This window comes from Borostomias antarcticus, assembly GCF_949987555.1.
Source record: "Borostomias antarcticus genome assembly, chromosome: 5".
Taxonomy (NCBI): Eukaryota; Metazoa; Chordata; class Actinopteri; order Stomiiformes; family Stomiidae; genus Borostomias; species Borostomias antarcticus.
In genome coordinates this window covers 14308990-14322789 of record NC_140238.1, presented here as the reverse complement: position 1 = coordinate 14322789, position 13800 = coordinate 14308990, and the positions used below count along the sequence as shown (strand labels likewise).

At 42.4% G+C, this 13800-nt stretch overlaps 1 protein-coding gene across 2 annotated transcripts; it reads right to left on the bottom strand.

The window, feature by feature from the left end:
- Window positions 1-2097: 2097 nt before the first annotated feature.
- Window positions 2098-6552, bottom strand: mbip (MAP3K12 binding inhibitory protein 1). Of its 2 annotated transcripts, XM_084438816.1 has the most exons (9): window positions 6423-6552; window positions 5790-5906; window positions 5354-5620; window positions 4689-4785; window positions 4159-4224; window positions 3865-4038; window positions 3633-3730; window positions 2705-2746; window positions 2098-2475 (listed from the first exon to the last, which is right to left on the bottom strand). In XM_084438816.1, exons 1-9 carry the CDS (start codon window positions 6546-6548, stop codon window positions 2368-2370), a joined length of 1095 nt encoding a protein of 364 aa, XP_084294942.1. In that variant the 5' UTR covers window positions 6549-6552; the 3' UTR covers window positions 2098-2367. The 2 variants fall into 2 exon arrangements, with proteins under 2 accessions (XP_084294942.1, XP_084294941.1); XM_084438815.1 differs by having other exon boundaries at window positions 3865-4224.
- Window positions 6553-13800: the final 7248 nt, after the last annotated feature.

Below are 13800 nucleotides of genomic sequence, written 5' to 3'. Positions count from 1 at the left end.
CTAGTTTCGGAAAGTGCAGGTTCCGACCAACGGGGTTAACTTTAAAACTTCCCCCGCAGCGCTCCGCAGCCTGTGATAATAGCCTCTGTCCGTAATGAAGACCAGACTGGTAGCCAACAGGTGGTCCCTTTTAAAGACCCCAGCCACAGTACTCAGGGTAGAGAAGGGAAGGGGGGGGGGGGGGGGAACTGCCATGGCAAAATGTGTCAGAATCTAATGTTCTGCAGATTGAAAAGCCTGTTTTCTGTCCTTTGTTCCCTGTGAGAGATTCAGCCTTGTTCCTCATTGTTCAGGCCACAAACGAGCAACAGTCTTTTTTGACACAGAGCCACAGGGTGAATAAAGACTGGAGCTGACTAGTCACAGGAAAAGGTTTTCTTTTGGGAGGGTGAAGCCCATTAAGAGTTTGTGAGTTATGAATGGATATGAATCTCTCCTTCTGCCCCCCATATAATACAGGGGACCCATAGGAGGCCAGGGAGGAGAACCTCAGTGGCTTTTCCCAAGCATGCAACAAGACATGAGGAGAAGGGAGAAACTGACAAGCAGGCAGGCGGGGAGTATAGAGTCAGTGTGAGGGTTCCTCTTTGTTCCCCTGAAAAGGCGCACCATGTCCACCCAACCGTGGAGGAAGCATTATTACCCACACTTGCATTGACACGTTGACTCTGTAATCTTCAAGTGAAGAGCGGCAGTGCAGTAGACGTTAAGGAGCGTGTTGGTATATAGGAGCGTGTTGGTATATAGGGTTTATGATTCCACCTCTGCAGACTGTAGTTATTTAAGAGCATTTGAGCTGTTCGCTGCCATCCTGCACGGCATCACTTTAATCCAAGATAACTAAATCACGGTGAAGTCCCTTTCCTTTACTGGAATAATGTCATTGTATTCATGAAACAGAACAGACAGGACAAAGATAACGAGATATTTAGTGAGCAATGCCTCATCCACCCTTTAGTCGCCTCAACAGCCCCCACGAAAAGGTGGACCCTAACTGGATGTGCCTCCAAATACGGCCCCTTTGTCCGCATCCATAATCCATTTGTTACACTCTCAGAGCAATTTGTTCTCATTAACCCATATAAGGGCCCTGGTGGCCGAGACAAAAGCTCCTGGGGGAACAATACACGCCCCCCCCCCCCTTCACATTGTCACAGCGCTCAAGTGCTCCCTCACAGCGCCCAGAGGGCCTTGTGCCCAGAGCAGACACAGCCGGTGAAGAGAGCTAAACCAGCCAGGTTCACCTGAAAGGGAAAGCGCCCCCCCCTCCCCATTTCCACAGGGAGAATGGGCTATTGTCTTCCCAAAGACACAATGCAGCGTTTTCCTTAGTCCACGGGTCGCTCCATCAATCAATTCCGTAGCGACGCCATCGCTCTCTGCCGAGGCCGGGCTGACGTTCTAGATTTGATGTGCGCGGAGCGTGAAATGCACAAAACGCGAGGCCAGCATGGATTTTACCTTGAGAAAAACCGTGAATGGCATCAGTACAATATGGCATTAATAATATTTGTCAAGCTTAAAAATGAAACCTACGATTCACGTCACTTCACCCCAATTCACGTCACTTCACCTCGATCTTCTTTGCAGCCAGTGTGTTTGGGCTCCACGTGGTTCCAGCAGAGCATCTCAGTAATCAGGTCATTTGTTATAATGACAGCCATCATCGCCACACAGCCATCAGGCAGAAAGATGAATCCCCACACCCCTCACAGATGCCAATTACTCCCACAACTCTATACACTTGTTCATATACACAGAGATGGTGCATCAACTCTCGCGGCATAGACGGATACACACATCAAAACACATAGTGGGATCTAAAATGGCCCTGTTCTCAAAGCAATCCAATCCCTCATCTGCTCTGGAATGTGTAATGATAATATCCCTCCCCATGACTACCACCAGAGCGCTCAGACTGGAGTACAACACCAAAACATTCCCTGCCTGAGTTTTTTAGTTTACGCAAACTTTCGTTGACATATAAATGACTTAAGAGTTGAATTAATTGCCATTTGATTCAAAGAATGACTTATTTCTTCATGTACAATGTGCGATTAGAGCCATGAGTCAAAGTCCTCCTCAAAGAGGGTTGGCTAAGGAAAAAAATAACTTTTATTTACAATATCAATTATATTCCACTTCACAACTAAACATGGATGACTTTTTTCTTCTAAATTGACATCTTTAGGTCTCTAGTTCAAACAGTTTAATGTGGAAGTCGTACTTTTACAGCCTTCATGGTGTTTCAATAGTACTGACTGTAATGACATGCAACAACGAGGATAGGATGTGGACAATAATAAACTACAGCTCTCCACAGTAAAGGTTGATCCATGGTGTGAGTGTGTGTGTGTGTGTCAGGAGTCAGAGAGGACACTCAGCTCCATATCCAGGCCCAAACTCGGTCACTCTCTTCAGCAATGCCGCTTTCACAGCGCTGATCTTCCCGTCCAGCTCAGACAGGCTGCAGGCCTGCACATGACAAGAAGAGGCATGGCATCATCCCAGCCACATGTACACTCCTATATGGGCTCAAACACCCCTCCATACACTCCCGTACGGGCTCCTATATGGGCTCAAACACCCCTCCATACACTCCCGTACGGGCTCCTATATGGGCTGAAACACCCCTCCATATGTCACAAGAATGGATCGTTTTAAGTGACAGTTGTATGGAGGGAAGGGCATCAACATAGCTTACCTGAGCAGAAGATCCCATCTTCGGCCGCTTGTGAAGGAAACTCTGTAAGAGGACAGGAGGTCAAGGTGGAGGTCAGGGATTTGTTTTTGAAAGCCTATTGGCTGGTTGGTTAATTGGTTGGTTAATAAGAAATGGGTATGGTGGTTCAGGTAAACTGCTGGAAGACTGATCGGTCTGACAGCTTTGTGAAGACAAATTAATCAATTATTATTTATTACAGAATTAAGAAATAAGAAAAACACTGGCCTTCCTTTATGAATTCCAAACCTTGCTGCTTAATATGTGACTTAGTCATATGACTGAGTCATATACTACATTAAAGGTGGGGTAGGTAGTTTGACGTCAACAAGGCCTCCGATTGGTCATCTTTTTCAAAAGAACCCGCCCCTCCCTCCTGTCAATCATGAATTAGTCCCTCCCTCCAAACATGACTGGTAGGTGTGGCGAGATAGAGACCCTGATTGGTCAATAACTTTGGGCGCCGTGCATTCTTTGAATCCAAAATACAGAGGCAGCGGTAAACACAGAGATCCAAGTTTATTCTCAGCCCACTTGTTACTGATTGCTGAAAGGATGTTATGCCAATTTTACCAAATAAAGCCAAAAGCAAACTACCTATCCCACCTTTAAGTAGCAAGGCCTGGAATTCCCATATTTCTTATGTCTTGTACAATAAATAATAATTAGAATATGTGAATAGAGGCTGGGTTCTCTTTACCTTTGGTTTTTATCGTCACCTTCTAAAGCCTCATATCATACCATATTTCTTTCATGTACAATAAAAAACCCAGCAACATTTTCTGCTTACATATTGGGACCAAGATTGTGAGAAATGTTCCGCAGTACCGATTGGTCTAGCCTTGAAAATGGTCTTGTTACAAATTCTTCAACCCCCTTATACACACTAAACACGAAAAAACAAACTCACAGTGGACTGAAAGTATTCTGGTGAGAGTCCCTCCAACTCCAGAATCCGATCCTCGAGTTTCTTTAGCCTCTTATACACACTCAGAGGCACTGGACCCTCTGAAGAGCAAAACAAAATGTCTGGGTTTTAGACAGTCTGGACAGCAATGATATCAATCTGCAACCTGCTCAGAGACCAGCAACAGCAGCAGGAAATCTGGACATGCATCATCCTCCTTTCCCACCCTCCTCACCTGTCGGGAGTTTCAGGTGAGTCTCGATGTTATGGAGCCGTTCCTCTATGGCTGGGTTTCCACAGGCTCTGGCCACCTGTCCCCTCTGCGGCTCCCCAGAATCCCCCTGGGCCTGGGCAGGACCCTGGGCTCCTCCGCGTGTCTGAGGTCCGTAGGTGTTCACTACACGAGTCACTTCACAGACACGCCGCATACGCGCGGAAGCATGGGGGGAAAAATAAATAAATACATAAATAAATAAAACACTGTGCCTAAAAAGTACACGTTTGTCTATAAAGCAAAATGTAAGCTTACCTTTTACGTGACTTTTAAAGCCAGGATAGGGTGTAAATACAGCATCTGTTCTGGCACAACTGTTTTCTGTGTCAAATGAAACCAATAATCATCTGAACGAGTCTTTGAGTGCATTATACATCCTATTCCCTCTGTAATATCTACTTCACAGCCGTCAATCAAATTAAGAGGAATTCCTTAATCAAGGATTCATTTAAGATCAATTAATTAATCTAGGATTCATTTAAGGAGAGCAGAATGCTTCATTATGCTTTTTAGCTGGCCACTCTGACCTCATTTCTATTACTGTCCATTCACATCTGCTTCTGAAGACAAGAAACACCTCTCTGTCTCTCTCTTTCTCTCTCTCCCAGGGTTCTGGACAAAGCCGGTCTTATTTTTGAGACCCAGTATGTTAACTACTTCAGCCCCTCTTTTAGAGCAGTTCAGTCTGACCTCTCGCCCGGGGAAATCAGCACTCTCCCAAACATTGGCAATCTGTGTGCAGGCAGCTGCTCCACCCAGCCCCCCACCCCACTCTTCATTCTCACCCTGATTGCAGTCGATCACGTTGCAAAACTCCCGCACGTTGTTTTCATTGATCTCCAGCTGCTTGCGCTCCATAAATGCAGATATCCTCCTATCAATCTGTGGCAGGACAGAAGGAGACATGGCAGAGATGAGATATGCAAGATTGATAAGCTATTGATAAAAAATCTATCCTCTGTCTGTTTAACAATGAGCTGGGGTAAGCACAAGGGGGACTGTAATTCTCATCTTGGCATATAAAATTATTCCAAATATCCCCCCAAAAATTGAATTGTTTGCCATCTCAAAATAAAGTACAACTACTGTTTATTTGACTAGCAAAATAAATGTACAACAAAATACAGGGCACTCATGTCTTTCATCCGCATGCAATCTCAGAGAGTAATGAGGATCCACTTCATAATCTATCAAGAGCCTAGCTCTCTCTCTCAGAGCCGCCAACAACATGGCCGGCTCTCCCAGACTACGGCACTCTGAAGGACCCCTTATTTTGTGCTAAACTGGGTTATCAGGTCCTGATCAAGCATTTGATTCACTGCATCACTTCATGTAGCATACTTGGGAGACAGTTACTTATGATTATGAATTTGCTTAGCGAGGGGAGTTAAGAATTCTAGCTAGCCATCACCTACCAGAGCAACTGGCCAGTAACCTCACAGAGCCTCACCTCAGACTTGTTGGCTTTGATCTGCACTGTGAGGTCATCAGTCTGCGACTTGCCCTCCGCCACCCCAGAGTTCACCTGGAGGGCTCTGGGTGGAATGTGCGTGGAATCTGAGGCCATCTCCTCCTCAGACACGACTGTGGCAGCCATGGCCTTGCTGTGTCTTACTGACATGGTAGTGTTTGGAGATGAGGACCTTGACGTGGTAGCGTTTGGAGATAAGGAGCGGTCCTCAGCATCCACTAGAGACTTGAGGCTCTCTGAAACAGACTGAGGGAGGAAGAGAAATGTAAAAAAGTCAACACTGAATATATGTCTCAATGGACACAGTGCAAAACAACAATGCACACATTCAAAACAGCCAGGGAATTCTAGGCTAAAACAATGTTAGAGTCAACAAATATTTCAGTTTATCTATGCCGTAAACCTGTAAGCCTACCTGTAGTTTGGAAATGTGTTGCTTCAAACATTTGTATACATCGGCTGGTTTACATGAATTCACATCCACAGCATTTACACTGACAGTGATCTTCAAAACAGCTTCACTTAATTTAAGCTGTAGACAACACAAGGAATAGAAAAACACAAAACATTAGACACACAACACAAAATTTGGCAATGACTAATAACCCCGTCAATCAAGTGTTGCGAAGCCAAATTGCACGACGACAAAAGGAAATGTTCAGTGCTAACGTTAGACAAAGCTTGTAAAAGTATTGTAAGGCTACTTTGTTTCACTAGCTAGTGCCATCGGTCTCTAGGCTAGGCTACATTGAACGGAGCTAGTTTGTAAACAAGCAGGAGTTTATCGCTGCCATGTGTGCTGCAACAATGAATTGTCTTCACTGGAGGATCGCATCGTACGCATACTATAAAATAGCCAGCAGGCTACAACACTGACATAACTCAGTTCAATATTACATTGTAGCATGCGCCCATTCATATATGTATTGCTGCTGGTGAGACTTGGAACAGTGACCGTGTTGTAACGGTAACGTGTTAGCCATGCTACACAGCAAAGTTGCTTGTAGCCTACACAAGGCACATTCAGCGTATCGCATGATCAACCAACCTCGGTCCCGAAGTCTGAAAGCAGATTCAAAATTGTGGAAATGCAATTTCTGTAGCCCCATTTCTCCTTGCTAGAAGACATTGTTGACACGTTTTCACACAAAACATTCTCTTCGTTCAGCTTCATTCTCTCCGCCATTACATTTCCGCATGTAAAGAGTAGTGCCGTCTGATTGGTTAAAAGCTGGTGTATTTCCCTCCTATACAGGAAATGGATCTAGAGGTTTATCTGCCAAGGAGGTTAAAGGAGTAGTAAAGGGAAAATGCATGTTTAGCCCTGTTTTAAGGTTACTTATGATCATATACAATGGTTCAGATCAAAACGTTGACAAAACTAGCACTTTTGAGAAAGTCTGATAATTGCTCTACCACCGTTTTGGTCATACAATGGATGTGGGTGGGCACCTTGAAAAATCTTTCAAAAACATGTTAAACTCGATTTCAAAGACAAGAACTATTGTATATGATCATAAGTAACCTTAAAACAGGGCTAAACATGCATTTTGCCTTTACTACTCCTTTAAGTAGGTTGCACAATAACATGAAAACACGATAATGGATTCCAAAAAGTAAAAATCAAGTGGATATAAATAAAAAGTATACATTTAAATAAATAAATAAATATCCCACTTTTATAACGATTAAAGCAATTATGCCTATAGCAATATTTTGAGGTCAAGATTTCTGAAAAGATCATAGAATAAAGTAGAATAGATCTGTCCAACAGCTAATAAATGTCAATCCTCAATGAGAAACAGAAATACATTCATTGTGTAGATGGCATTCAGCTATCAAACTACCAAGTTCAGCACAACTTCATCTTAAATACCAGAGCCTCAAAATGTAGTCTTGATTACCACACATTCTCTACGCGATGTGAGGCTGGCACTATAGAACACAGCAGTCATTCACAAAAGCAGCAAGAACTCAAAAGTGAGAGGTCACGTAGCAAACAAATAAGTGAACCCTGATTTGTATGCCTATAGTAATACAAGTTAGTCTAAGTTTTACATATATCTCTAAACTAACCCTATGTACTCAGAAGAAATGAAACTTTTTTACTTGATATAGATTTATTTTATAATTTCATGTTCGATGTGATATAATTGATTTCAGCATATAGAATATTGGGAAAAATGCTTGTACTAGAACTTTATGTCCCAAATATTGTTCAATTCTTATCTTACTGTCAAATTACATTATTGTGACAAAGTACAACGCCCTCTTATGTGCTCCCCAATTCCAGACCAAAATTAGTTGTATCAGTTAGTATCAAAAAAATATAAAGCACAGCAATACGACCTCAATGAATAAGTAATACACACTGGCTCGGTTAGTCACATTAACTACATCCATCATTGTTTACTTTAAGGAGCAACGTGAAAGAATGGTCACTCTCAATTATAAAACCACTGTCCGTCAAATCATATGTGTGAGGCAGGGTATTGGGGATGGGAACCTGCCCACAATGGTGTATTTCCCTGTGTTGAGTGACTGTGGGAAAAACTCCCTCCTCTATTCAGGCATTCTCCCTCCTTTTCATATAATGAGGAGAGACTGATGAAGCCAACAACAGAAAAAGAACAATTATAGGCTATAAGAAAGCGAAGGCACTCAGGGCTGAACTCCATGATGTTTTCTGGAAGGGTTAATCATTTTAGGAAGGGGTTTGAAGCTTTTCAGTTGAATTCATTTCTACAGTTTTCTACAGGCAGCAGGAAGGGAACTGTAACACTTGACATCATTGACATGCTGAGCTATTGCAATATGTTTCCACGCAGCAAGGAGCAAGAAAATTAAAAGCTGCTAATTTCATGACTAAATTTGCCGAAGTCACAGTTAATTTGTTCTTCTGAATGCTAGAAATAAAAAATGAGACTCAGATGTATTGTATGGTTTTACTGTGTTAAGGCTTTACATGGTAAACATAATTCTCTGCTTATCAAATAGCTTGTCAGTAAATTACACAAGTAAATATATTAAACTGCTTTACTAATAAACAAGCATACAAATTAGTAAAAAATAATTATTTTCATTATACAGATGCCAAACAAATACAAATAAAAAGGAAATAAATACAAATTATCCTACAAAGTCCAAATGATCCATTATTTTCAGCTTGTCTTTCAGAAGTCAGGGGTGGCTTAACTGAATAAGTCCAGGTTTGATGGATGTGACACATGTTTTCATCTTGGTTCACAATGATTGACTGGTGAGTAAGAATTGGGGGCATTTACAGGAATAAGGAGTTAGTGATTTATAGGGGCATGCAGGGGCTGAAAGGGGATTGAGGCTGGGTCTCTGCTCTCTCATCAACCACCTGGAGGAAAGCAGAAGGCTCACTTATTCAGACGCACTGTTCTACAGAGAAAGACGATGTTGACGGAGCATGAGACACAGAAGGCAGGATAGAGAGGGGCAAGGGGAGAGTGAGAGGAAAAGAGAGAGAGATGAGTGGCGTTGCCTCTTATGTTGAGACATGAATGGTTGATGGTACAGTAGCTGTTTGGCTGCGTTTTTAGGAGTACTGAGCAGAACACTTGTATGTTCTCTTCGCTCCTCTCTGTACAAAGGCAGGTACACCACCTGGTTCTCATCTATGCAAAAACCTGGGCTGCTCGCAAAACATACTGTAGCACATTTTGGCGCAGAAAAATTGCTGTACACAGTAACATGTACCTACACAGAGCCCCCTGTGAAAGAGAAAGCATTCTTGGAGAGTTAGTATAAAAGTAAATTATACATTACAAGCATGTTACGAGGGTATGTAAGTAGTTCATTGCAATAAAGTTGATCCATTTCAAACTGTGAAGAGCTTTAATTATATGGATGGAGTGGTGGAGATACTCATATAGTACCTCTCCTACAGCCTCATGCTGCTGTTCTCACCTTAAACTAAATGAACCAATTCACATGGAAATGGTGTTAAAGCACCACCAGGCCCTCCAACTGTTCCATATTCAGTTGCACCTCTTAATAAAGACCCTCTCCTACAGGAACAGCAAGAGAGATTTGAGAGACCCCTCACCTGGCCTCCGACCAAGCATGTTTTGAAACAGCCAGTGGAAAAGCTGTGCACAGATGAATGACATTAAATGAACAGGTGAATTGCTGGAAACAGACGGTTTCACCTTGATTGGCATTTCCCTTTTTAGGCTCCGATCCGCTTTGTCCTGCTTCTCTTGGATACATTTCATACGCCTAACAAAAGAACTAGGACATATAGTTATGACTTATGAGTCAACACAAGGTGCAATACAATTTTCCTGTACAAGGAGAGAAGGGGGGGGGGTGAGACAGAGCCCCCAGCTCTCCTTTGAGCAGCTGTGACAGTAACCTGGGGTGAAAATGGTACCAGTGAAGAGTAGGGAGTCAGTGTGCTCCAATCACTCAGACTTCCCCATGGGAGAGCGCATGTTGATCGCTGCCCTGTTATTGTATCCTTACAACCACAGCGTACGAGTCCTCACCAGGGACATCTATCTATCTATCTATCTATCTATCTATCTATCTATCTATCTATCTATCTATCTATCTATCTATCTATCTATCTATCTATCTATCTATCTATCTATCTATCTATCTATCTATCTATCTATCCTATCCATCTACCTATCCTATCCATCCTATCTATTCATCTATCCATCTATCCAATCTATCCATCATATCCATCTACCTATCCATCTATCTATCTATCCATCCTATCTATCCATCCATCCATCCATCCATCCATCCATCCATCCATCTATCTATCTATCTATCTATCTATCTATCTATCTATCTATCTATCTATCTATCTATCTATCTATCTATGAGGGGCGGCTGTAGCTCAGTTGGTAGAGCGGGTCGTTCACTGATCGAAGGGTCGGTGGTTCGAATCCCAGCTCCGACTGTCTACATGTCGAAGTGTCCTTGAGCAAGACACCTAACCCCAAATTGCTCCTAATGAGCAGGTTAGCACCTTGCATGGCAGCTACCGCCATTGGTGTATGAATGGGTGAATGAGTGGCCATTGTAAAGCGCTTTGAGTGCCGCTAAGGAGGAAAAGCGCTATGTAAGTGCAGTCCATTTATCTATCTATCATATCCACCTATCCTATCTATCTATCCATCAATCCAATCTATCTATCTATCATCTACCTATCCATATATCTATCTATCTGTCCATCCATCCATCTATCTATCCTATCTATCTATCTATCTATCTATCTATCTATCTATCTATCTATCTATCTATCTATCTATCTATCTATCTAGAAGTTAGGCCAGGTGAATATTAAGTGGCAGAATAACATATTTTTTTGTGGAAAAGCTCCCCTTGATCTGAGAGAGAGGGTGCAGCCATCATTGCAAATAGCATGATTAGCATCAGACTAATAAAGCGTAATTGTGGAAGATAACACTATACAGTAGCCAGATCTCTATGTAGAGAGATCAAACCCGTAGAGATGACTGACAGACACTAATTCCATGGATTTCCTTTTCATTCCTTTCTACTTTGTACTCATGGAATTTGCAGCCAATCCTCCTAATTTCTGTCTCTTACATGGTCGGTGGCCTTGGGAGTGAATCTCGCCATGATTTCCACCCCCCTCCCCCCACATGTTTTACTACACCCTCTCTCCCCCACTTTTGGATGGCTGCACCTGTCACCTGGAGGCCTCTGCCTGCATTCAGGATCAATTTACATAACCTCATTTAGCAGTTCACAAATCAGAGCCATTAAGAGCTGCTAACAGGAACCAAGGGTTCTAATTTAGCCTGCCTTTCACAGTGGGAAAATTGGGCGACTCAGGCCCACAAATAAAGACTCAGGTCTTGGCTTTGATTGTTGATTGTGATGGTAAATGTACGGATGATTAGAACAGATTTTCCCCTTTATTGATTTTCTGCCAAAACACAGCATGCAGTGGTCCTGTACTGGGGAGCCAACCGGGTGGGGGATTAGGGCAAGGAGAACTATAGGGGATGAACATCTAAACCTCATCTAGCCTTTGCATAATATTCCCCCTAAAGTACATGGTACATTCAAATGCTTACATTTGTATAACATATAAAAAGTAATCAGTAAGATGCCATAGCAACCATCAGGCATTTATGTCAAACTTAACATATTGTGAATGTATTATGTAAATTTGTAATTTTCCCCTTCAAAACACTCAGCCGATTCTGGTCAGTTATTACTGCTGTCCAGAAAATCACAGATAATCTTAAAATGCATGGTTTTCTAATATATTACATGTACAGTACATAAAATGACTACCAGACAATCAAGAGGAGGACTTTACTTAAATGCTTTTATTCACCATACTGTGGCTCTGTGACAGTGGCAAACAAATTCAGTCATGAATAGCAGAAGTCAAGAGCTCAAAAATTATTTTCAATCGGCATTCAATTTGGCAAAGATGAGGCTCATGACATAAAGAGTGATTCAAATTTCCACTTGTTCACTGCTCAACATGGCGGCTCTGCCTACAGAGGGGTTCTGCTTTGGGGGGCATTTCAGGGGCATCCTTAATTAATCAACAAATCAGAGTGCTTCTCAGTTGCCTGCCTAGACACATGTGTTTGCACTCCAGGCTGTAATATAGGGGGCGAGGTTCCACAGGAGATGTATATACACATTCTTTCTGCCACAGGTGCCAAAATGTGATTACATAGCAGCAACATTAGCAGACTCTGACAGACACCAAAAACACACTACACCTGATAATCACTAGGAAAGTAAAACTGAGATGAGAGAAAATATTACATTATAGTACAGTATCAATGTGTCAGAGGATTGGTCAGAGCAGGGGGGAGTAAAGTTAAAGCATCTGAGGGCTTTTCATAACAGTGTCCAGCACGAATCTCATAGCTCCAAATATCGTTTTAGCTGTTTCACTTGAAGATAATTTATGACAAGTGCACAGAGCAGGTTTATGTGGGGGTGGGGATTTAGTAGAATGGTGCTTGAGAATGCTATAGCAACCACAGGAAGGTAGTGGGCCAAAGGCAACTCTGACTGGATGGATTAAAGGTAGCAAACACAGTGGCTAAATTATAAGATTATCAGTAGCCTAAATAAAATATATCCCTTGCTTCACAAATTATGAACTGTCTTATAAAAGGTTAACCTTTATAAGGGGGAAGGGAGGGGAAACCCTCATTGATAAATGGAAATGCTACATTCCTATCAATGGCTTTTGAAAACACTGTCGGAATGGTAAGCTGTTTATAGAAAATGCCTTATAATTTGGCAAAGTTATTAAAACATAGCAATCTGACAATAAATGACTGGCTTTGAAATTGCTGACAGAATTTCACGGTTTCCTTAATGCAATGGGCAACCACGAGCCTGTGCAGAAGAAAGACATCCACTGCATGTTTGCCCTGTAGGTTTAAAGAGATTGGCTACCAGCCAGTGGACTGTCTTGTCCATCGTAGTTTCTGATACGGCCAAGCGAAACAACTGTTGTTGCTGGGTAGGCTATAGACGAATTACATTTGATGAACACGTAATTGCTGAAAATAGACTGAACGGTTTCAAAGCAAACAAGGATTTCTACATTGATTTGCATTTTCCTTTTTGGGCTCCGATCCGCTTTGTCCAACATCTCTATTGATTAGTTTGTGTGTGTATCGCTCCGCATGTGTTTTCCTTCATTAACAGATAACGGGTTACTGATTACTCCCGTCCCCGGGTTTAATGTTGCTTAATGTCTACTTTGTTCCCGTGTCATGTCGGGGGGCAGCGAGAATAATAGAAGGGTGGGTGGGCCATGATTGGCCCGTAGTGAGGCAGTGGTATTCAGGACGCAGGCTGCAAGAGGATCAGTGGATAGGTTAGAATAGCAGAACCTTTAGGCTGACTAAAACGCAGCATGTGGCCCTGGCCCCACGCTCAATTTCTGCCCTGATCCTCATTCTCTGTCACATTGAGGGGTGTGTTTCTTTTTTTAATCTACACTGACATTTTACTTTCATGTCCATCATTAGTAGCCACTGACCAAGTTTTTGCTATTAGGCTTATATAGGCCTATCTCACACATCTACGACAATTTAAAGGTAACGAATATAGACTAATAACAGGCACATCATCATGCAGCAGTTTATAACTTGAACGTTAAAGTAAACAGCACTTATGAATTGCCACATCTTGTCGTGTGGATCAGACAGGCATGCCGCTGATTTCGGTTTCTTCACATTTATGAATTGACCACGAAACAAATGATAGGCTATACAATTCTACTGCCGGAAAAAAAACAATGCATAAGAGAACTTGCGCGTTGCAGACAGAGCTGCATGTTAGCTAATTGTTAATTTAAGCGACTCGCAGTGGCTAATTATGTCGGCACAGACAATCCATTTGCACGATGGACTAGCCACCTGCCTCAACAC

What these genes read in the sequence shown, in the direction of transcription:
- mbip (XM_084438815.1), bottom strand. Translation starts at nt 6,548, where the DNA reads ATGAAGCTGAACGAAGAGAATGTTTTGTGTGAAAACGTGTCAACAATG. An exon ending in AACACATTTCCAAACTACAG is followed by an intron (nt 5,621 to 5,789) that starts GTAGGCTTACAG and finishes TTCCTCCCTCAG; the next exon opens with TCTGTTTCAGAGAGCCTCAA. An exon ending in CAGAATACTTTCAGTCCACT is followed by an intron (nt 2,747 to 3,632) that starts GTGAGTTTGTTT and finishes GTCCTCTTACAG; the next exon opens with AGTTTCCTTCACAAGCGGCC.